The following is a 24,170-nucleotide window of genomic DNA, read 5'->3' on the forward strand; positions in this document are numbered from 1 at the left end:
TTCAAACACAAGGAAAAAACCCAGCCCTTTAAAATACACCCACATCAGGGGCATTAACCCAGGAATGGGTTTGACCTTCTGCTTGCAACAATTATTTCAACTCACTAAGGCCAAAGAATACAGACTGTTTGCCTACAGCATTCAGGGACTGAATGGAGCGACCCCAAACCTCGTACCAAGCTGAGAGCCACGGATTTCCAAGCAGCACGATTAGGAAGAGCCAGCTTCACCTGCCTCTGTACCCCTTACTGTACACTGGTCACATAAACCTTCCCCATCACACACAGAAGCTGTGAGGAGCTGCAGGTGGACCATGCTGTCGGGTAATTATTATCAATATTGCTCCATCAACCCTTTAGTCTTATTTGTCAGTGTGGGCTACGTGTTCAATAATTTGCAAGAGACAGATGCAGGTCGGGACAGAATGCAAACTGCTATACCAAACCTGCTCCAAACTTCTATAGCAAACCTGCTCCAAGTGTTGGTGGCTCTGCACGACCAAGAGTTGTCCTTTGCACTGCTTCATTTCTGGTCCTGAACTGCTGTACTTCACTCATGCTTCAAGTCTTGAAACATGAAGTCTAAACTCAGCTCTGCATTAGCATAATTCTGCATGCGCTTATTAAAAACTTTAGTATCTAACCTGTTCTGTTCTAGACTTGCAAACTTCTTGGTCCCATTAACTTCTAAAAGCAATTAGGTTCGTTTTTAATTAAGCGCTGGTGAAAAAGAATTGCCTTTTAAAACATTTTCAATTTGTCACCATTTGCTTTCACCGCGTGTCTCCTTGTACTCACTTTGCAAGACTACAAGAATTTCTCACTCTACCTCCTCATTATTTCCTTTCTTTTCATTATGATGTAAATTTGTTTTCCTTTCTAATGGCGATGGTTCCACTATGCCGATTTTGGATATCTCCATGCTTAGGCCCATTTTTGCTGGCATCTTTTTGAACCACTCAGGCTTGGTAGCACAGCTCCTGCTCTGCATGCCTCACTGGTTTTGCTCCCAAAAATACAGACAGCACTCAGTTGAATTTCACATCCATACTGTGCAGGGGTGCATCCACTCCGTGTTTATAACAGGACCAAGCTCTAGAATGCTCAAAAAAGCTCCCATTGATGGCTTGAGCTCTGAATTGATATTGGATTTAGGAACAACAGGGACTGACAGCCTATCAGAGATTCAAGGAGGAAAACGCAGAAGGAGAAAATAAATAAATAAGTAGTCTGTCTTTACCAAATGTCTGCCTGACTGGTTAAGGCTTTTTTGGACGCTGTCAGTTGCATGTGTAAAAAAAATGGCCCATTCACAAAAATACACTTACACTACAATTGTTAGACATGACATTTACACGTCACTGTTAATTATAAATGACTTGATCCTGACATTTCATTAATACATTATGAAAGCCATAATGAAACCCTATGAGCCGTGTGTCACACCTGTAACAAAGACAAGCTCAAGAGAAATCACAGTCATGTCATCAGACCTTGGCAAAGGGTGGAAGGGGAAAACGGCAGAGGGGTGACTCATGCTTGGAGTGGGTTTATCCTCAGCAGCCTGAAAGGGACGGGGGAAGCCCTGCACCCCAACATTTGCTCCTCTGCAGCGTGATGCAGTTGTTCCGCTACCTGAACGCAGGAATCTCTGAGAATGTAGATGGAAAATGGAAATCGAGGACCATATATTGGCTACCCTGCCTTTAAACTGTCATTTTAGACAAGGCTGGAGCACCTAACTGCAGACAAAACTGTTTTCTGCAGATATAGTAGGAAAAAAGGAGAAATAGAAGTAAGCAGGAGGCACTGTGTTGAACACCGAATTTCAGAATCTTTCCCTGTCTGCCCCAGAAACCTGATTCTTGAACTTATTTAACCAAGAAACAGGGCCATGACATTGCACAAAGAGGCTAATTTCACATGTAAAAATCTGATTTGCTTCGGGAGAATACATTTTATATTATGAACCTATGAAGCTAAATATATGCAGCTGGGACTGCCTGGAGATCAGTGAAGTCAGGGCAACCAGAAGTCCTGCTCTGGTCAATAAAGAAACATGTGAAAAAAGAAGCCATTCCCCCCCACCTCAATAAAATGCTTTGGATCTTTTGGGCCATACAGAATTTCCAACCCTTGGAAGTTTTTATCAGGAAGTTAAATGCTGGCAGCCCAACACCACGCATCCAGGAGTTTGGCTGTGACTGGAGTCTGCTGAAAACTCACTCTGGAAGTGCTGAACTTCATCTGCTTTCATACCTAAGCTGCAAACCTACGGCAAATCTGTGATAAGGTGAAAGTGAGAACGAGAAGAAAAATGGTGGTGAAAAAGAGACGTGTGCTCAGATCTCTGCTCTGCCTCAAGCCGTTCGTTTCACATAGAGTGTCTGAATGCAGAGCTGGTCTCTAGCACCTAATTCTTTTATTTTCCAGCTGCACTGCAATCAGTATCTGTATCTAATGGAAAGGACGTATTTTTTCCTTATAGGTTATACTGTGTGACTCGAACACAGACAAAAAGAACTTCCCTCCTTCAGCAATTTGCAACTTCAAAAGAAGAGAGGAGACCATTTCTGAGGTCCGGGCTTTGAATCTCTGTAATGAAATTGTCTTATTTTTAACTGTCTGAGCAGCTTTCAAGCAGAAGCGTGTTAGAATTCATATTAATTTGTGCAGTACCCTATCATCATCATAATTTCGTTCACAAGGTTGCTGTGCTTGGAATTCCAGTTATGACATGAATTCTATACATTTTATACAGATTTATAAATGGCATCAATAGAACACTTAGGGCCTTATTCATTAAACAATGAGTCATTCTGGCATTCCATTCTATTTCATCCCTGTTCTTGCAAAACTTTTATGTATAAATTTGACTGTACTTAATGCATCTGATTTAGGAGCAGAAGTGTTGCAGCATAGTTTCAGCTGGGTGTGGAAGCAGATGAAAAGCATTGTTTAAGGAAAAAAAAAAAAAAAGAAGAAAAAAGAAAGAAAGGGAAAAAAAAGATCCCTCCAACAGTGAAAGTTTTTGAATTTCAGTTTCCTTTCTAAAGGATGAGCATTCAAGGCCCAGGAGACAGCCCTGCCCAGATTTCTCACTGCCACAGGTTGGCCCATCGAAGGACAGCTGTGAGGCAGCTCAGAAGATGCTTGTGGGGCTGCATGCAATCAAATCCCATTATTTGTGGATAAGCAAAGTTCTTCCTTCTTCATCACTGTTGGCTGGCACCTTTCACAGCCATCACAGCCATGTGAAAACACAGAAGCAAAAGAGAATTTGCAAGAATGTGCTGTTTCAAGTAATACCTTGCTGCCCAGCAAACCAAGAAATTACTGTAGAATACAACACCTTATTAATTATTCTTTAAATAAATTAGTGGTGTCGAAAGAGATATGGCTGAGCCATAAGAGGCTCCAACACATTCCTCAGTAAGCAGTTTACAACTGTGACATCAGCAAATCCTAATAATGATACTGCAGGACCACAGCAGGTAGTTTTCAGAATAACTTCCCTAGTGACCTAGAACCAAAGTAAGACCCATTACCTACCTTTGAGGAACCTACATTACTAGTAGTGACTAGCAGTATGTCTACCTAGCAAAATATAGGACAATTTTTTGGTAAATATCAGCTTAATCTGCTTAAAGTACATAAAATAGCAGTGAAGTCACAGTGTCTTCAGGGGTTGGCTACCAGTCATTGGGAATCTGTCCAAACTGTTCTCATTCCAACCACTTGCTCCAGATAAACCTACACGTACTACAAACTGCTCCCCAGCTTACAGTTCTGTCACTTCAGAGCATCTCATGGCATTTTACCTTCTCTTCATCCTTCCAGCCATCCTCCCAACTACACGGGATGCATGGTTGCAAATTCTGTACGGCCTGCTGGAGCACAGCTGTCTCAGGAGTCACTGCTGCTCTATCAAATTTGACAGAATACGGACTCAGAAGTATTTGGGAAAGAAGAGGGCACGGATACAGAGATGTACATGAACCAAGTGAGCACATTAGCTGCCTTTTCATTGGAAACCATTCCAAGACCTTATTGCTCCTGGGATGCTTGTGGTTTTCTTCATGAGGTATACAGGCAGCAGAGCCTATTTTGGGTCTTAGTCAGCCACAGTAAATTTGGAATCCATTTCACTACATATTCTTCTACACTATCTAGCACCAAGCAATCACCATGCCAAGAAATGCACAACACTATTTACACTCATTGCCCATAATAGAGAATAGGGATGCGTGCTCCAACAAAGTGCACCATCTCATTTTCATTACTTCTCCCACCATGATATTTCTAGCACTTCCCTTCGTACGTCAGACTTAAAAGGACAAAAATCAGATCAAAGTTTAGATTCCATTATCAAAGGACAAACAATTTTCTAGGGGGTGGATTGTTTCTTTTTCATTTTACATTCCAGTGGAAATGTTCTCTGAAAAACAGTTACTATCTCTCCTACTGTTCACAGGAATAACTGAATAAAAACTAGGAATGGAACAGCAATGGAAGAGAAGGAAATTAGGACACTTCTGTCTGTTCGTTGTGCAAGCAGGGAGAAACAAGACTGGCAATTAAAGGAACCGTTCAGGGCTAGACACCTTCCTTTTGCTTCCTCCTCTTCTAATCTACAGCTCATGAGCTGCTCCTTTACTCATTGCAAAAGGTCCATAATTGTAACACTGCCACATTCTCCTGGAAATCTACTTAAATGGCATATGATAGAAGCCATATGATGGAAGCTTAATTACATAGAGGGCATATGGAAGGCATATGACATAAGGACATATGGAAGGCATATGATAGAAGGGCATCCGAGGACATATGATGGAAGTCTAATTAATTGACAATACATTCCTCTCATCAGGGGGAAAGCTGGAATGCTGCTTTGTTCAGAAGAAAAATATGCACACTGAATTATGGTTATTGTTAACTCCACTGTACCACTGACCATCCTCCTTCTTCATTGTTACCTCTTGTTCTTTGGAGCAGATAGATTATTTGATTTACACATCCATCTGGCATTAAGTTTGATAGCCACAAGTACGTGTGTTAGTACACACAGTCATCATCTTCCAACCTCACAAAGTACCCTCAGACTTGTACAAAGCAGGTCTACAATGCTGCCACCAAAAAGGAAAGCAAGCTGTTCTTATTTGGGAATCGTTACCATGAATATGTAATGTTTTTCCTAGAGAAGTACCAAGCAGGTAAAGAATCGACCATTGCAGATGGTGTCCACTAACTCTGTGCTGGATGTGGGTCAGCACAGTTTGTGGATTTACATCAGCTGAAAATGTGCACTTCCAACAAGATTTATGGGGCTGAGAAATAAAGCAGCCTAAAGCATACACACAGCAGCAGTCCTAAATGAAACTGATACGATGGAGAAGCAAACCACCTTTACAAGATATGACCAGAAGCATCAGTCTTTGAAACGCCTACTTTAATTGTAAAAGCCTAGGAAAAAAAAAAAACTTGGAAACCACCATTTTAGCTAACTGTAATCATTAATGGAGATTCCCTAAGAACAGCTCTCCTGGGGACTGTGTAGATTTAGGTACTTTCACACAAACCCTTACAGGTTTTATCTGGAAGCATCAGTGCCAGCCTCCTACCTTTCTGAGAGGCAAGGAGTGCCAGCTCTCACTCTGCTGCTGGCACGGCCTCGCTCAGCTCCTGGGGCAGAACTAACCCAACCAGTCACCAGCTAACGCCAGGGGAAACCCACTTGCACATCTCAGTAACAGACACAGTGCAGGACGTTTTCCTTGTTACCTTTGGAGACTTCTGCTTGCTGACCATGAAGGCAATAACACTGATGTGTTGTCATGGTGCTTTTTAGGAATGTAACACATGGAGCTGCTCGAATGCTAATAAAGGAAGACAAGCATTACTAGTCCACTGAATTTGCTAAATATTCGATAATATGGTACCAATAGGTTAAAAAAAAAGAAAAAAAGAAAGTGCTGAGAGAACGAACATCTGTGAAGTTCTGGAGAGGCAAAAGAAAAGTTTTTCCAGCTCATCTTACCTGCTCTTTCCTGTTCCATGTGTCCAGAGCAAACACTGCTGAGGAATTATGGTCGCTCATCACGCCGCTTTGTGCAAGACCCAAGGAAAGCTAGGAGGTTGTACAGTTATCTCCCTTGGTGTAATTCTAAACTATACAACCTACTACCTCAACCTGGATGCATGCAGTCAAAAATGCTGAAAGCCACCCACCACTTCACAGCCGACATTATGTCAGGGGTTCAATTAAAAAAATAGTAATGATAAAAAAAAAAAAAAAGTCCTCAACGCTCTCAGTGCTCTAATTTGGAAGTAATAAATGTTGTGTTGGTGAAAAGGCACCAAACCAAACGCAACGTAAGACACGGTAAGCCATGGTTATTGCTGCTAGGTATAAACCAGATCGTGGACGCTTTTCACGCAAGAAGGAATTTTGCTCCTGGCCAGAAAAATAAGGCTTTTTTCCTCCTCTGTAGCAGATGCATCTGGACTACAGCACAGAACATACACATACATTTCCTAAAGCTCTCAGAAAGGTTTAGGGTGAAGTTTGTCCTAACACGTCTTTTCCTTTTTGAACACGTATAGCATCGACTCTGGAACATCCATCTTGGCTCCTGAGCATTTAAAGGATGATTGCAGAAGTGGGATTGGGAGAACTGCAAAAGCGGGTTGAAACATTTAAGTAAATTTTACCCTTGCATCGATTCCTTGCTCAGATTAATGCTTTTAGATAAGCAATACTGAGCCTGTCTCAGCAGTCAGAATAAGACAGTGTTCCCTTAACAAGGAACTCATTACATTTTTCACTTGTATTAGTTCACAGTCAAACAACCAGGATGTTATCTTTGTGACTCATTCCCATTACCCACCAAGCTAGTGCTTAAAGCAGTATGCTGCCTATTTATTACAGCTTACAAACAGGGATTAGCATCTTAAAATATGCCAGTGCAAACAGTGGAACTGAATCAGTCCTGAGATCCTGCTCTCAGGTGAATGCATCCTCAGGCACAGCGGCTCTGTGCTGGAAGGGGATTACATTGGAATCAGAGCTCATGAATGAGTGCTGAGCTGTGCTGAATAGATGGCATCTTGGTTGCTCCTATTTTCCTCGGATAAAGTAGCGTTGCTGATTATGAAGAAGCCAGTGCCCTACCTCTGCATTCAAAGCCTGTCTAGAAGGCACGTGCTGGAATTCAGCTTGCAACAGTGGAAGAAAATTGGAAAGAAAAACAGTATTTCTGCAAGGTTTAAATGCGCTCTGCTGTTAATAGCATTAGTGGAATTTCTAATAACTGCGTATTCAGGAACGTTTATTTTGAACTGACAGGCTCTGTGGATATGGCACAGTATCTCAGTTAATGGCACAGTATGGCACCATAGCAGGACAGTCACTGTTGAGCACTCTATTTCTCAGAACAACGATCCAGACACACAGTTGGATCAGGACACCACAGTTCTCCAGCCCCGCTCCAGACCAGCAGCTTTACTGCTGTCCAAAAGCACCCTGAATCCTTCCTTGACACAATTCCACCCTTTTGTGCATTGAGCATCCAGAGATGTAACCCGTGTAGCTCTATGGAACCCAATGAACCTCATGTATGGTGGCAGGAGGCCCCACATCCCACTCAGTTATGTGACACAGGAGGTGTGTTGCCTCTCCTGACTTCTTCAAAAGTCCCATTTCACATTCTGCAGCTGACAGAGCTTGTTTACAAGCTAAACCATTTCAGCATCACGAGGATAGGCTACACGTGTTCTCTACAGTTTATCTGTGAAGTACTTCCCTGCATCTCAACTTTGCTACAAACATCAGAAACAATGCAATTCAAAACATTTAAAGAATGGTTATCAGCATCTAATCATTCTAATGAAGGAGATCACTGCTAACGTCAGCACTGTGATGGGACACCTTGCAGACCAGGCAGTTACAAACAGTGCTGAGCAAAACACCCTCCAAGAATTCACTCCAAAATAGAAAGGGAAGAAAAACTGGCTTGTTTCAGTCACATCCTCAGCTCAGCAAAGGTCCTTTCACAGACATAAGAGAAAATACTTCATGAGCAATATTCTCACCTTGAGCCTAAATAGCCTAAATTTTTCGCAGGTTGGCAAATGCCACCGTGACTGCTTTGCTCCTGACTCGCCACCTCTCCCTGCCTCCCTTCCATCACAACTTCAGCTTCCTCCTCATTGCCACGTTTCCCGAGCCCTGAGCTGTCAGCTCTGTGCTGGCACTCACTCAAGGAGCGTTCTCGCTGCCTCCCCAGCACTGCAGGGAGCTGGGAGCTGCACCCCGCTGGGCTTCCTCCCACCCCAAGGTGCTGGGGCAGCATCCCAGCATGGGGCAGGGCTCTCACCGAGACAATATTCGTGTCCCAGTTCCTATACATCCCTTTACACCAGCTCCCATATACCCAAAGCCCCTTCAAAACAATGCGATAGGAATAAACAAGCCTTTCTGTGGACCTGTATGTGACCTATGCTTGCTTCAGAGCTGCTTTAAAGAAAAAACCAAAAACAACAAAAACAGAGACTTTAAGATAAAGTATTTTTAAACACTGAAGCAGTTCCTGTCCCATACTCACCCTTCTGGCCAATTTTTAGACACCCCTGCAGCTGCTGAACAGATTATCAGGGCGAGATTTGCCATCACTGAGAGCCTGGTCTCAGAATGAGATATTCTGTTCCCACCATTTCAAGCTCAGATGAAGCCAGGATGGATGAAAGTGTATTTGCACCCTGGAGGAACAGTCATTTCAAGCAGAAAAGAAGCATCACGCAGCTAGTCATGCCATCAATTAGAGTATCTGCTGCTACTACTGACACGAGGAGCTGAGCTGAGGAGCTGAGATCAAATATTAAAACAGAAGTCACCTAATTACCATCACCCAGCACCTTCACTACATCTGTCTGTTTGGTAATTGCCTATGAACCAGGAACGTTGCTCTTCTGGGAGGAGAACAGGAGAGATCTCCAGCACTGCTGTCTATTATAGCACTGCCTTTTGGTGGCGTGACTCCCCGTGTTTGTTTTTGGGTGATTTTAGTCAATTATGTCTTTCCTCAATTAGCACAATCATACGTAATTATGTAATTAGGGTGAATATGTAATCTAATGACAATGTTCAATTATGATACGTATCAATGTTATAAAAGTCTCTATTAAATATAGTTGTGGGGAGCATTGCATTGCAATGCAGAGCCACACATTCCTACGTAAGTTAATACATCTTCAGAGTGAACAGCAGCCCATGGACCCCAGGCAACATCAGATGGAGGTGCAGGTGGAGCCTGGATGGGGAAGGAATGCAGAGCTGTGCTCATTTTACCTCCTGTTCCCCCCAAGGACTTCAGGTGACAGCAGAACACAGAAACCTGCCTTCCTTACTCTGTGTTGGACGAAGCCAAACTTTACATTTGGTTTCCCAAGAATGTTGGCTGAATTCTAATCCAGCGCTGCTTTTCAAGGATTTAATGGAATATTCCATTCTTTTAAAACATTCTGCAATGCAAAGCAGCACATTCCATAGAAAAACAGCTCTTCAGAGGGTAAAATACCCCCCCAAAAACAATGACACAAAAAGCAGTGCCCCACATATTGCTACTCCTAAACTATACCACAGCGTGTCTGCATTCGCAGATCACTCCTATTGACCATACAGAATTGAGACAGCAATGAATGGAACTTCAGGACAGATGAGCTCGAGGAAGCAGAATTCTGTTTTGTTATGATCAGCTGCAAGATCATCAGCTGAGATTTGGCTCTGAGCCTTTTTGATCGTGAAGGATACAGAAGAAAGAAGAGCCCACCTTCACGTTCAGATCCCAGGCAGGCAACAGCAGGGCTTGCCAAGGAGGAGGTGGAAAGCAGAAAATACTCCTGAAGCAAACACATTTCCTGAAGTCATGGAGAAAAAAAAATAAATACCCAAACCCACAAATGATATTGTTCCGGTTTGAGGTCAGAAATCTTGTTTGCTAAACTTCAGCTCGGAGTGATCTGTTCAACAGAGGGCTTTCAAAAACCTCAGGCAGATGAGATTTGACAATGGAAATGCTGACGTGGTTCCATCTGATCAGCTCACCCATCGAGCTTTGTTTGATGCAGTTTCACTATTAGGACTCGAGTTGAGGAACCTCAAGAGGTTTGAAGATTTACTCCAGCTCAGGTTTACTCCTAGAAGCCTGGCAGGTGGGCTGAGCTGGGCTGGGACTTTCAGAGTCTGCAAATTAAAGTAAGAAATCTCATCTGGGCTCAGCTGACATCCAGAGCAGCTACAGTATTATGAAAGCGACCCAAAACTTTTCAACACATTACAAAAATGGTCCGTGCTTGAATTTTTAGCAAGGGTTACAGCAATCTGAAGATTTACTCAATATCACATTTCAGGATCTGGTAGTTTCTAGGGGAAGGGTAGCCAAGCTCTTACTGCTGAAGCACGGAGAGCTTTGTGTCAGTAGCTGGGCCCAGGAGTGGCTCAGTGATGCTGGTAGGCAAGCTGCATGGCTGATGACTCTAAATAATCCCCAAAACCCACAGGCCCAGGTCTGTTCTATGGCTGAGCAGACCATACTGCTTTATGGGAAGGTGGGAAGCTCAGAGAGCCCAGGTTGAACGTTCTTGTTGGAGACTCTGCATAGCATGAGGAGGTCCCAGAGCCAATGCTGGTTTTGCAAGGACGTTCCTCCTTCAGATCACTGGGGCTGAAGCTCCTACATGATGAAGACTGCCTGGCTCAAGGATGGGGGTCTTAGTCCCAAACACCCACGTCTAAGAACATCTCTCCCTATTTTCTCCCTCACTGATTAAAAAACAAATAAACAAAGAACTAATTTAAATAAAAAAAAAAAATTCAGATTACTGAAATAGTAATTTATCTGCCTTTTAGGAGTTCGACGAGATTTGATCATCTGAATAAGACTGTTTGGATAAGGTTCAAATTCCAGGGTACACAATCACATTCTGCTTATCATGATTCCCATTTGCCACTGCATATGGTTATCCTAATTACCCGAATGCTATTGTGTGCTCCTCTCTGCTGACACCGCTCGCTGTGCTCTGCACCAGATGAGACTGGGAAAAGGGGGAGCACGCAAGTGAAATCATTCTTGCACCCCAGCGGATGCTGTGCAACACACCTGTCTGCAAATGGCCTTTCAGTGAAAGGTGCCATTAACAGAAAGGAGAAGCAGTCTTGTTATTTTGAGGGAGAAAACCATGATTTACCAAATCTGAAGAACAAGAGGAGCTCGCTTTGGTAAAGGTTTGCTTTTTTTCTTCAGGCAAGAACTTTTGCCTCTGCACTAACTGGAGAAACGGAGCAACAACTACTGTTAGCAGAGCTTCCCTAGATGCACACATAGCCAGGTCAGTTCCACTGGAGGCATTTTTTCCTGGGAGGTGCAAAAGCAATGACAGCTTATAGCTAGAGAATGCACCGCGCTGATCAAGGTACCAATTGCTGAGAGGATATTGTGATTTTTTTCACGTCCCAAAGGCCCTCCTGGTACATTCTGCATGAAGGGCTCTGGTTTGTTTCCAGCTCCAGTAGCTGCCTTGTCTTTCTTTCTATTCCCTGCAACATCAAACTGGGCAAAGCATCCAGCACTCCCTGCCCACGGTGACCCTGCAGCACGCCGGCGCAATGGGATGCAGCCACTGTGCCTCGGTGACAGATGAAGAGATCTCTGTGCACTCTGTCTGGCACTCAGATCAAAGCTGCTGCATAAATGTGAGCTCCTCATCAACTAAGCGAGGGAAAATATTCACGAGAAACATCCAGGTAGAAGCACCGCAGCCTCCAATTAGTTTCTTCCATCCTAGAGGGAAGACACATTTCAAGGTTCTTCCCATCATTTTGTCAGACTCGAGTTTCACTCTAAAACTTAATGAAGTGCAGTGAAATACAACCAATGGAAAAGACATACAAATTAACGCCAAAAACACAATACAGCTCTTTTCAAAAGGCTGAGCTGAAAAACAAAGGGGCTGGGGAGAGTAACAGAGGCTACGGCTAAAAAAGGCTGGCAGGAGCCTAGCAAAGAAAATTAACTAAAATAAATTAAAAAATTAGTGACGTGTTGTGGGTGTGCTCTGTACCATGTCCACTTGTCCCCCAGACTATGGAGCATCTCCAGCTCACACTGGGCTGAGCTGCTGCATCCCCATGCAGGGGCACAGCTGCCCTTGTCCTTTGCCAAGCAGCAGAAAACCAGCAGCGACCAGAAAGCAAGCTGAGCACCAGAAGGGAGCCCAGCAGCACAGGCAAGCAGCTGATGGCACATCGCTCATGTTTGCTTTCTAAGCATCCAGCCATGGTGAGGTCAAGTCTCTCTCCAAAAGAAGAAAGCTGGATATTGATCAGCAGAGCCCAGCATGGTGAGGAACTGCACTAAAATACCGTACCCAAAGTAGTCTTGCACTCTTCCCTCTCCTTTGACTCAAATACTGATTCTTCTAATCCAAAAGTATGCTTTCAAATTCCCCACAAGCCCAAGGGTGGTATCTCATTTTGTGACACACGAGCCCAGTTCCCTTGCCATGGATTTTTGGCACTCCCAACACAACGGCACCTGAAGTGGCAGACTCCAAAACGCTCAGCGACAAATTCCAGGTTTCTCTCAGCACATTGCCAGATGCCTGATGTCTCCACATGGCTTTACAGGGAAGAGACCACCATGCACAAACACACATTATACTGGGAACTGCACTTGTCCAAATCACTCCTCTTCAGAGGTCAGACTGAATCAGCCAAGGCTTCCCTGATAGCCACAAACACAGGAATCTAATACACTGAATATTCACAGCATTTAAAAACAAAAGAAAAACAGCAAAACCATAACAGCTTCTCTAGAAAAAACGAACCTCACTGTCACAACATGCAATCTCATCCTGCATCTACTGCAGGAGAAACCCTATTTGTTCCACCACAGCAGATACAACGTCCACTAGCAGAGGGGAAGGAGGAGTCAGGAAGCACTTTTTGAGCACTGGGAGCTTCCAGCAACTTCACAGGTGATGGCAACCAATGCCCAGGGGAGATCTGGACTCCAGGTGCATGTTCAGGGCAGTAAATCACAGCAAGGCTTCACTGTGGCTTTGTAACAGCTTTGCCTGGAAGAGCATCCTGCATCCTTCTTGGTCACCTCTTGCTAGTTTCAATCCACACGGAGAAACAAAAGCAGTTAGACTGCAGTTCTGTTAGCTCTCTGCCATTGTTTTATGCATCTACAATAAGTAGAAAACACATAGAAAACCCTGGAAATTCAGCAAGGGAGGAAAAAAAAAAAAAAAAAAAAAAAAAAACCCATTTTTGGACCGCAGCAGTGTGTGTCAAACCAGCCAAGTTCAAAAACAGAGAAATTTAAAAGTGGAAATACAGACCAAATCTTTGGTGAAATTAACACTGGAAAGAAACAGTCAGACTTTATTTTGAGTTCACATTCTAATTATTTTCACATAGGATCTGTATGTTGGGGTTGAAAAAAACTTCTTCAAAAGTAATTGTTCCACTTAGAAATGTCAGTTTTGCCCAGCAGGTTTCATACTGCCTGCTTACATGGGTTTTTCCCCTGCTCTACTTTAAAAACCATTTGAAACGAAATAAATACCACAAAATTAAGAGAACCTGGCTTCTACACTGAGCTGATTTTAGAGGGAGAAAGGAGTTGGAGAGCCAACGGGAGGCTGTGGCACTGAGCTGCACGGCTGCACTGTACACAGGGACTGAAGTTACCCAAAATAAAGAACAGAACAGAAGCACCTCTTGCTCCCACAAACAAATCGTCACTGAGCGAAGAACGGATCCCCATCACTTTATAAATGAAACAGCTTTCTCTGCTCCCAACAACCTCGGAGCCACCCCTGCCCATGCCCCGCAGCCAGACCCACGTGTAACGTAGCTGAGATTTCATTTCTTCAGGCTGATGTCACAGACCTCCCCCGTCCCATTTCGCTCAGGCACAAATGAGTTGTTAGTTGGTATGAACGTATTTTAACACCTAACCCAAGCTGGAAACCGATACGGTAATTGCAGAGCGAGATTTGCAGCTCTGATTTTACATTTCTTAAAAAGAAAAAAAAGGAGGAGGGAAGAAGGCATTAGACGAAAGACACAAACAGCAGAATCGAACATCATCAGTGTAAATGCAGAAACACAACACTTTGTGCACTTGCCAGACAGACACATACCTATAGATACAAGCTTGTGTGGAATATGACCACAAGTTCGGATCTACGGGTTTGTGGCAACAGGCATGGGTCTCTTCTGCAATTTGTTAGGTTTGGCTTTGGGCTTTGGTTTGTTGGTTTTGTTTTTGTTTTAAAAGAGGAAAAGCATTTCTGCAAATGAAATGTCAGAGCTGTTAGCAGGCAGCAGCCTTCGTGCCCCTCAGCACCTCAACGCCGCTTCCCCCAGGGGGGAAGAGCCGCCTCTTGGCTTTGCTACACCATTAGCACTGTTGCTACAGTTCCCTTCAAAACCTCAGTAAAACAAAACCAACTTTAAAATAAATAAAAGAAAGCAGGAGATCAGCGGGTTTGTTGGTTTTGTTTTTGTTTCTCCTACTTCACTGATGGTTACACAGCACTGAAAGAGTCATGGCCAGCACCAGCGGCGTATCGCTAACGGTGCAGCCAGTTAAGAAAGAGCAGTTTTTGTGTGCAGACAGCAGTGCAATAAACACATACCCCCATCCCGCAAGAAGTGGTCTCGTTTCCATGCTGGCAGCCCGGTGGAAGCAGAGCAACTGCCTCAGAGTTGTTTTAACTTTCAGAGAAGTCATTACTGGGCCGGGGTGCTATTGTCATTCTATTTTTAAAGAGAAAGAATCCTTTCGCTTCACGAACCGATCCAGAAAATTCCCCCAGCTCCAGCTCTCTGCTATCTGACAGCATTTCTTCCTACAATGACAGAGACAGATATTAAACTGCTTTAGAATTTTTTCTAATAAGTCCTCGAAGAGAACTGGGGAGCAAAGTTGCCAGCAAGAAACCTCCCCTCCTTCCCCCAAAGTTTCCAAGTTTTCTTGCTGGTGTAACTAACATTAATGAAGTTTTATTGGGTGGGCAACTGGTGGGGAATTAGGCCACAGAGCAGGCTGCCTGGGAGCTCCAAGTGCAGCCTGTGCACAGAATCAGTCAGAGCAATTGTTGCTTAGAGTGTATCCACATTTTTTACTTGCTGCGTCTTCTCTTCCTGCAGATTATTCCCTATAAAATGAAGCAGTCAGCACGTGGAAAATTATTTTGCTATTTTGATGCTTTCAAAAGTTCCCCCACTTCTTGTGTAGGCTCTTAAAATAAAACACTTCAACCTGCGCACCCTGGTAAGCATGCAATTAATACACACAATTTTCTTTTATTGGAATACTGCTTTAACTGAGTTATGTGCAACTCTTGCTCCACATCCAGCAACAGAGATGTTAAACTTTCACCATCTGTCCAAAGGTTATCTACTAAATTGATTGCCTAAATTTCTATTCCTACACTTCAGACTGCCATACCTACCTTTATAGCATTCGGCTTTTCCAGAGTTCTCAGCACCCAAAATTCAGACCAAGAACAGGAGCTGCAAGGGTTCGGCATCTGTGCAAAACCAGGAAAGCTTTTAGGTAGGAGCCCACGTGCAATGAGAATCCCCAGCTTTCCAAAGGCCTTCACCCTGCAGCACGTGCACTCGAGGCAATGGGGCAGAGAGCACATGGTCCTGCAGGCAGAACAGAGTCACGTCATGCACAAACACACTCCCTGTGCACTCCTTTGGAACTGAGCTGCAAACGGCATATAACAAATGCTGCCCTACCAAAAATAACCCAAACCCTCCAACCACGGAGCTCATTTATTACAGGGGACCTAAGGCTGTGATTCAAATTGTCTCTTGACCCTCCCGATCGAGCCAAATAAGCACAGTGTTAGGAGTCAGTCACACTGCTGCTGCCTCTATCAGCATTTCATACAATGGCAAGGATTTTTTCCATCAGACCTTTGTAAGTCAGTCCCATGCTATAATGCAATATTGCATAACAGAGTATTTTTTTTAAGAGTACATTCATTTTGACCCTAATTTTCTCTACTCTGATGTACATGCGTGAAGGTAGTATGATCTGCATGCCTCTGCTGGCAAAGAAATCCCTCATTTTTTTGTGTGAGAAAGGACTGATCTCACTGAAGCACACATCCTATGCGAAGGTTACACTTCTACTAGCTTTCCCTGGCTCTAAATCTTTGTTTTTCTCCCTAATATCTCACAGACTCGTTTTCTAACCACTGGGATATAATTGAAGCCCTTGAAGGCAACCAAGTGGTGGCGTGTGGGTGGCCTGCACATACCTCCTGTGGCAGGACGTGTGCCCTCAGCTTGCACTGGTTTGAATGGAAACTGCAGGCACCCAATGCACTTCAGCAACTTGTCCTCATCACTGAATGATTACAGAGACAGAACAAGGCAGACCGTCCGAGAGCTCACTGCGTGCTCTTCAGAGCAGCTGGTAGGTGTTGACCAAAAACCAAAACATGCTCTTTCTTCAGCTGCCTAAAAGAGAGCTGCTCTGTGCTGCAGTTCTGGCCCTCCATCTCCCAGCGCCTCTCTACCTGACTGCTTCACAGAACAAAAGGGAAAGACCGAGCGTTAGGCTCCATCACCATAGCTTCAGCTGTTAAAAAGGGAAAGAGAAGGCAGAAGGAGCTATCTTTAGCAAAGCACCTATGTGTGCCAAAGAAAACACTCCGTCAGGCCCCCACCATGAATCTCATCGACCACTTCTGTGCTCCTGTGGGCCCTGCAGAAAGGCAGCGTGGTGGCACACAGGCTGCATTCAGTGGCACCTACGTGCTGCAAATGACAAGTGCCCAGCAGCCAACCTCTTCCTTTTCATGCCTTTTGCAAAAGAAACTCATGGACAATTTCTGAGACGGTGAACTGATAGGGGCAGCAGCAAGTGAGCAGGGAAACACAAGGATTATTATTGTTTTTAAATATGTTACTGCTTGGAAAAAAAAAAATAATAATAATTTCACGTATATCAGCCGTATTCAGGGAGATTGAAGGAGTGCCATAGGTTACACAAGATGTGGGTTTCAAAACGCTTCCCCCCACTGATCAATCATACAGCTATTGTACCTTTTGAAAACCTGATGAACATACACACAGTGGCAGAAAATCTATGGTAGGCAAACAAATCAATCGTCTTCGCACTGTATTTGACTGGAATGCTAAGATCACAAATAAAAAGCTTCCACCTGCACCTCACGGATTGTACTCCTTACATAAGGGATTGTGATATCCTTATCCCAAGGATGCTTTGCTTCCCTATTAATTTTATGTCAATGAGCGCGGGATCAGCACAGCTATGGTTCTAGAGCCTGGCACCCAAAAAAAGCACAACACCTTTGTTTAGCATTAAGCCAGCCTGAGACTGGCATGTTCTGGATTTACAGCCAAAGGAATATAGGAAGCAACATGGAGAAATAAAGTCTCTAAAGACATAACGTTGGTTTCGGTCTGTGGGTGGTATTCTTGCAAACCACAAAGCATAAATGCCCTGTCCAGGAAAATCGATCATTATGGAATGCATTGTGTGCCTGAGCAAAGCACTGTTTGCAGCCATTTCGTACTTCTGCCACGAAAATAAGTCAAATAAGAAAAACAACCACTAAATAATTCCCATTCTTTTTCTTTACCTCCCGCCCCAATCTATTTAGGCTTGTAAATACATACAAATATATATACACGTATATATTTATGTATAGACACACACGCTCTCTACCTTCAGCACAAAGACCTGTATCAATAGATTTCTGCACTGAAATAATGAGAAGAAATTGTAAGGAAAAGGAAGGCAGTGAGTGGAGAGGCGAGGAGAAACCCAATTACCTCGTAGCAGCACTTGATGAGATCCCTTACCGAACGTGCGCTGCCATATTGCTAGGCCCAACTCGACGAGCAGTGCTTTCTGGAAGACAAAATATTTACGGATATTTTCATGGCCAAATCTCAAGAAATGGATCCCACCTTCACACACGCAGAGGCTGCAGCCTTAGAAGCAAAAGGAACAGACAATCCTACGGGAGGAATTCCTCCCCCCACCCGACTTTCCCCCTTTTTAATTTCATTTTTTAGGGAAGCTGATTTTCCACGTTCCACCTCGATCCATTCCTGCCCTCCCCAGCGCAGCGATTCCAACCCACGGAAACAAAACATTTCTTGCAACACAAACATCTCAGAACTTTGCCAATTCTATCGGCACCAAAGCGATTAAGACAAATAAAGCGCCGTGGAAGTTGTAACAGCAAACGCATCCCCTGCTAGTTAGTAACACGCATCCACTTCTCCCACTGATTAGTTATCATACAGAGATCCTTATCCAATTAAAGTTTGATAAAACAGAATCAAATAGGAGGATCGTTACCTGCTTTTGAGAAGGTTCACCAGGCAAGCATTTTAAGCTTTTTGACTCTTTTAACACTGATACAAGGAATAATTATTTCTCGCTGCCGATGCGATTGTTAAAAGAAGCGAAACCCCGGATTGTGGTGGCTTCGTGGATGCTATTCTTTTTGCACCACAGCAGGATTCTTGGCTGCCAGTCCAAGCTGCTTTCACTTGCCAAGTTTTAAGATGCCGGTTTTGCCTTTCATTTTATTGTTCCTTTCGCAACGTTAAAGACCGACTTAAAAAACCATGCACAGCTGCTATCGGGGAGGGGGGGGAATTATTTGAATTTTGCACAAGAATGGAGATGAGGAAGGAGCGCTCTGTGATGTAACCACAACGACACCCACAGAAATAGTCCGATATTGGGGGGGACGGGCTCGGCGCTCTGAACCCTGCCGTCTCCCTGCAACGTGGTTGGGATCTGGCATAAGGACAGGGAGCCATAAAAGCGCCCACATCTCCAGCCAGCCATGGGTGGAGGGTGCAACCTCACCCCCCTTTCACACTCTTAAAATCCACTTACAGCCATTCCTCCCCACCGAAGATCTCAAGCAGGGGGAGCTGAGGTTGGGGAGCGGCCGAACAAAGGGATCCCCCACCATGCACCCATCATGCTGGGAGGAGGCTCAGCACTGCGGTGCCAAAGCCGCCACCCCACCCCGGTTGGGGTCTGCGAACACCTGCACCGAAAGCATTCGTTTATCAGAAGAGAATGATTTATTATTATTATTTTTTTTTTTTAAGGAGATTGTGTAAAAGATGGGATGCAATTTTTTTTTAAAAAACACTGTAGATGAATTGAGTTATTTAATTTTACTTAATGGAAAAAACAAACTATCGGGGTTGGTACCAAAACCCAATGCATTTCAATGACTAAAAAGCCACCCAAAGTTGCTCGTGATCCTCCCCGGACTTTGACCAGCCATGAAACGCGCTGCAAGGGCTCCCACCCAAGATACAGATACACCGTAAGGCACAGAGTGATGCAGCCCTTCTGCCTGCTGATGCACACACACCGCCTGCAGCCCGGCTGTGCACCTTGTATCCGGGCACAGAAATCCCTCCTGTGCACACGGCTGAGCACACAGAGGTGTGTGCAGCCCGTCGGGCAGCGCATGGAAGCTGTTTCCAAGCGGCGATCACCCAGGGTGCAACCAGCTCCGACACCAGCTGTGCTGAGCAGAGGTTTACGGCTGGTTTTGCAGCAGAGCAAAGAGCAAAAGAAAAATGCAGCCCTGGTATTTCATATTTTTAAGAGGAAAAAAAAGAAGAAAAAAAAAAGAGAAAAAAAAGGCTACAGACAACCGAAAGCTCCCGTGAAAAGCAACGGGCTGAAACAAAAGCGGCGTGAATTATTAATAAGAGGGGAAAGAAAAACAGAAGCTTTGTTCTAAAGTGGAGCCATAAGATGTGAAATTTCAAAATCAGATGGCTCGGTCTGTGATTTCTTTCATTTAAATGAATTGATCTGTTGCTAAACTGCTGCTCCCGTGCCAAGAAACTTTAACTCTTTCGGCTCAGAGCTCCCCACGTTCTGCTGTTCTCTCTCCCGAAGATTAAATTGGAAAGCAGAAATTAAAAACCAAAAAAAGGGGGAAAATAAAAAACGAGAGCATGGAAAACGAGGGGGATTAGATCCGCAAGCACAGACAGAACACAAAAGAGCCACGGGATGGAGCGTCTCAGTGCTTCGTTAGAACTTCTACTGTATAAACAGCGGGATTCTTGTTCTTACAGTGCTGCTAAAACTTGGAAAGGAGACAGAAAGGCCTTCAACCTTCACGATCCCACATACAGCACTGCGGGGCGAGCTCAGCAGAAACACAGTGCCTGCCCTGAGTCGTGGTGAACATTCACTTACCGAGCCTTAAACATTTCCAAAATACCCTTCCTTCCTACGTGTGTTCGCCTATGGGAGAAAGAACAAAAAAAAAAGCAGACTGAGAAGCTCCCCAGAGCAGCCCGAAAGGCTTTGGGAATATTAGTGGAGAGTTCTCAGTGCTTTCCCATTTTGCTCTGGGTTTGTTGTGCCCGCTTAAAAATAAATATTCAAAAAGTAAAAAAAAATAATAATAATAATAATAATTGAAAACAGACACGTAAGGAAGGATAATTCCAGGAAAAAAAATACTTATGTGCAGAACAGCGAGAAAAAAAGGTATTTCTATAAGGCATCTCCCACTTTCCAGTTCTGCTGCAGTTCTCCTGAACTGCTGCTGCTCGCTGCAATCTGCTGCCTGCTTAACCACGGAATGACAGGCAACATCTGTTTGTATGGAAGCCAAGATCAAGCCTTCACTATTTTTTTGGCTCCGTTTCTTTCTTTTTTTTTTTGTTCCCCTCCCCCCCCCCAATGCTCTACAAAAAAAAAAAAAAAAAAAAAAAAAATAGAAGCAAAAGAAAAAGTAAAAGCGCACAGCAAGATTTTGAAAGCAACTCAAGTGAGGCAGCAACTATTTTCCCTTGGGTTATTTCAAGGTACAGCACTTGGAGGATAACTCTTCCCTCTCTCCACCCTCCCCTGCTCTCCCCACCCCACATCCTTTCCCTTGCCCCGTGCTATTCATACAGTATCACACACACACACAAATCCAACGTACCTTCATCGCTATATGGCCACTCCCTCCTGTGGGGAGGGGGTTCTTCTGTAGGCAACTACAAAAATGGTACGGGGAGGGGAATGAAGGGACAGCCGTGCCACAATCCTCTCACCTTCTCTCATTTGTTTCCCTCCTTCCTCCATTTTACGGGCTATAAAATGCACGGCGCATATTTTCAAAAGCAAAGAATGTGTTTCGAAATAAATAAACGCACCTCCCCCCCTTCTCCCCCCCCCCCCCCCCCCAAATAAAATAAAATAAAATAAAATAAAATAAAATAAAAATAAAAATCAGCTCGGATCCAAATACAATTCAAATGACTAACCATGTCAGCCCGCTGCCAACTCTGTGGCAAATCGGGAGAAAGCGCAATAATTCCACATGCTGAGATGTGAGCAACTGGAAAGAAACCAACTCTGGAGAAGTCACAATGCAAAGTATTACAGTGCTTCCACCCCCCCAGCCCTGCTGCCACCCCTCCGTGGGTCCCCCCCCCCCCCCCTCGTGTCCTCCCCCCCTTACCCTGGGAAATCAAATTAATTAATTAATGAATAAGCCACTCATTTGACAAAAAGGGCAGGGAGAAGGAAGAATGTATATATAAAACAACACAAGAGCGACAAGCAGAGCTGTTTAAAAACTTTGGGAACGTTTTATCCGCTGGTGATTTGGGACAGCGAGTGCATGCACACACATCCCATACAAAAAAGAAAAAAGATATGCATATATATCTATACATATATATATATATAAATCAGACAAGTTGCTAAGGAGACTTGTGTAAACTCGGAATACAGGCACAGTTCTGGCCTTTCCCCCTGTATTCCATCTCGTATTCCGATCACGCACCACTGCGGCACGATTGCACCAATGCACTGCATTAATCTTGGCCTTAAACGGGCTGACTGGCAAAGCAAACTGTGTGTATATATCATCTTTCAAACTTAACAAGTTAAAGGGAGAGAGGGTGGTGGTGGTGGGTGGGGAGGGCTGGGGGGGGCGGGAACCTTCGTTCTGAATATAAAATATAGGAGCTGAGCTTAGTAAGGGAATTTTAAAGAGGAAGCGCTGTGCGGATGCATGCAGACAGCCACGCTCCCTCCCTGCCCTCTCTTCCCACCTCTCCCCTCCCAGCCCCATCCATGGCACATGTCTGACACCCCCAGCCATGCCAACCTCCCCCCCCCACCTCATTCTCCCACCACAGTGGGGTTAGTCATACATATTAAACAACTTTTATTTACTTCTTTTCTTTCTCCCCCCCTCCCCCCCTTGTGTGTGCCCCTAAACCATTTTTTCACCTTCTACTTTTAGGAAGAGGGATATTAAATCAAGCCTGAAGCACTTGTGGAAGGTGACACAATTCATTCCTCAGTGACTGACAAGGCATCATTCGGCCAGGACAAAATTACATTTGTGTTGGTTTTCTTCCCTCTTCTTTGTTATTTGGGTGCAGGAAATCCATCACTCTCCTTAAACCCTCCTTCCACTTCTCCATCTCCAACCCTCTCCCACTGACAGTCAGCCAGCACCCGCCTTTCACTGCTTTGTGCACCACATTTCACGAGATGAGCACTTCCCATGGGGAATCCAAATCTACAGTCTGCAAATTCAGCAGTGCAACGCACCAGAAAAGCCAATGCTGCGGGCGGTGCCCTGGAGCAAACCCCAGCACACTGCCCTGCTTTCAGGTCCAGCTGAAGGTTTTTTTCATGCTCCAGAATGGGAACCTAACGAGCATCGCTTCCCTTAATACCTGCAAAAACATGAGAGGTGAGTCCATTAGCCCAGCTCCAGGAGAAGGACTGCCATGCAGCATATGGGGCGAGATGCTCACTCCCTGCCTCAGTGCTTGCTGTTCACACGAGGGACCTGAGCCCTGTGCTGTGGCAGGGCTGAGGGTGCTGAGCAGCCGCACATCCCGCTGGCTTTGTCTCGGCTGCGATATATGATGCAGATGGATGGCTGTGACTAATGCTCTTGACAAGGCATAAAGGAGGGACAATATGGAAATGTGAAAGAAAAAGTATAGTTGGACTCTGAGCACCGTGTGGAGAAAAGAGAGGCCGGCCATCGAGAACAACTCTACTGGCATCTTCCACTTAATCTAATGACAGTCTCACTCATAAGAGCATTATCACGGCGCCCGGTGGGGCCAGCTCGAGCAGCATGCTTTCCTTTCAGCTCCAAATGACAGTGTGAGGGCATTACCAATAAAGGAGAAAATTATAAAGTTCTAATCGCTAAATGCCGGCTCCAAAGCAAGCCAATCTGTGGCACTGCACAGAAGACAAAGAGCGAAAGGCGTGTTTTAAAAATGCCTTTGGTGGGTTAGCGGTCAGGAGGTGATGGAACCACTAAAACCTCAGTCCCTGGGATTCAGAGGTGTCCAGCATTGCTCCCACACATCAATTCTCATTCTGCACGCATAGATCTGCAGGAAAGCAAAATACTGGGCTCACCTGACCGCTTCTTTTGGTTTGAGAAGAACCACCTGAAACAAAAACACCACATGAATGAGTAAACTTAAAAGAAAGATCTGCCTTTTTTTTATTGCCCTAACAAGTAAGGGAAAAGTAGGAATAGTCATAAAAATATTCTCTTTGATCTAAGCGTGTTTTTTCCACTTAGACAAAACCACACAACTGAATGCTTCTCAGCCCCTGTGTACAGATGCTCCAAGGCCTGGATGCAGAGCTGGAGCTGCCTGCAGGACACCAAGGTCAGGTCCACACATTTACAAATGGCTGAAATGGACTTTAAGAAGTTGTTGGATCTTCACTACGCATCCAGCCCTGCTGAAGCTGAGCTGGTCCCTCATCTCAGAGAGAGAGAACTGAGATAAGAGAGCCTGAAGGCTCAGCACTAGGCAGAGCTACACCCACACCAGCTCTGTCCAAATCTGTGCAGAGAAGACAACCACGTGTGCATGACCCAGACACAACTTCAGCATTTTTCCAAGGAAAACAGAACCCAGAGGTCTCAGATCGCTGTACAATGATTAAATAAACCTTCAGTCCCATAGGGCAGGATATCAGCCAGGTGCTGTTACAGACAGAGCACTGCAAAGAAGTAAGGCAAGGTGGAAGACACAAAAACATGCTGAAATCACTGCAGATG

The 24,170-nt window shown here is 44.5% G+C and overlaps 1 protein-coding gene across 7 annotated transcripts in view; it reads right to left on the reverse strand.

Moving 5' to 3' along the window:
- Positions 1–3,491: 3,491 nt before the first annotated feature.
- Positions 3,492–24,170, reverse strand: part of LOC116233104 (uncharacterized) — a 224,884-nt gene continuing 204,205 nt past the window's right edge. For 2 of the 7 annotated variants that reach the window (XR_016459560.1, XR_016459559.1), the window contains exons 9-13: positions 23,513–23,544; positions 22,679–22,806; positions 17,890–21,201; positions 15,525–15,723; positions 5,637–14,918 (exon numbers count right to left, since the gene is read on the reverse strand). Coding sequence is in view for 2 of the 7 variants with exons in the window: in XM_090123446.1 (XP_089979572.1) it covers positions 15,554–15,602; positions 17,920–17,968; positions 23,513–23,544 (130 nt within the window). In the remaining 5 variants the exon portion in view is untranslated. Of the gene's footprint in view, positions 15,724–17,889; positions 21,202–22,678; positions 22,807–23,512; positions 23,545–24,170 lie in introns of all 7 variants that reach the window. The other 5 variants (XM_090123446.1, XM_090123448.1, XR_016459558.1 and 2 more) reach the window with 4 other exon arrangements.

Source organism: Phasianus colchicus, chromosome 23 (genome assembly GCF_987193195.1).
Source record: "Phasianus colchicus chromosome 23, bPhaCol1.hap1.1, whole genome shotgun sequence".
Classification (NCBI taxonomy): domain Eukaryota; kingdom Metazoa; phylum Chordata; class Aves; order Galliformes; family Phasianidae; genus Phasianus; species Phasianus colchicus.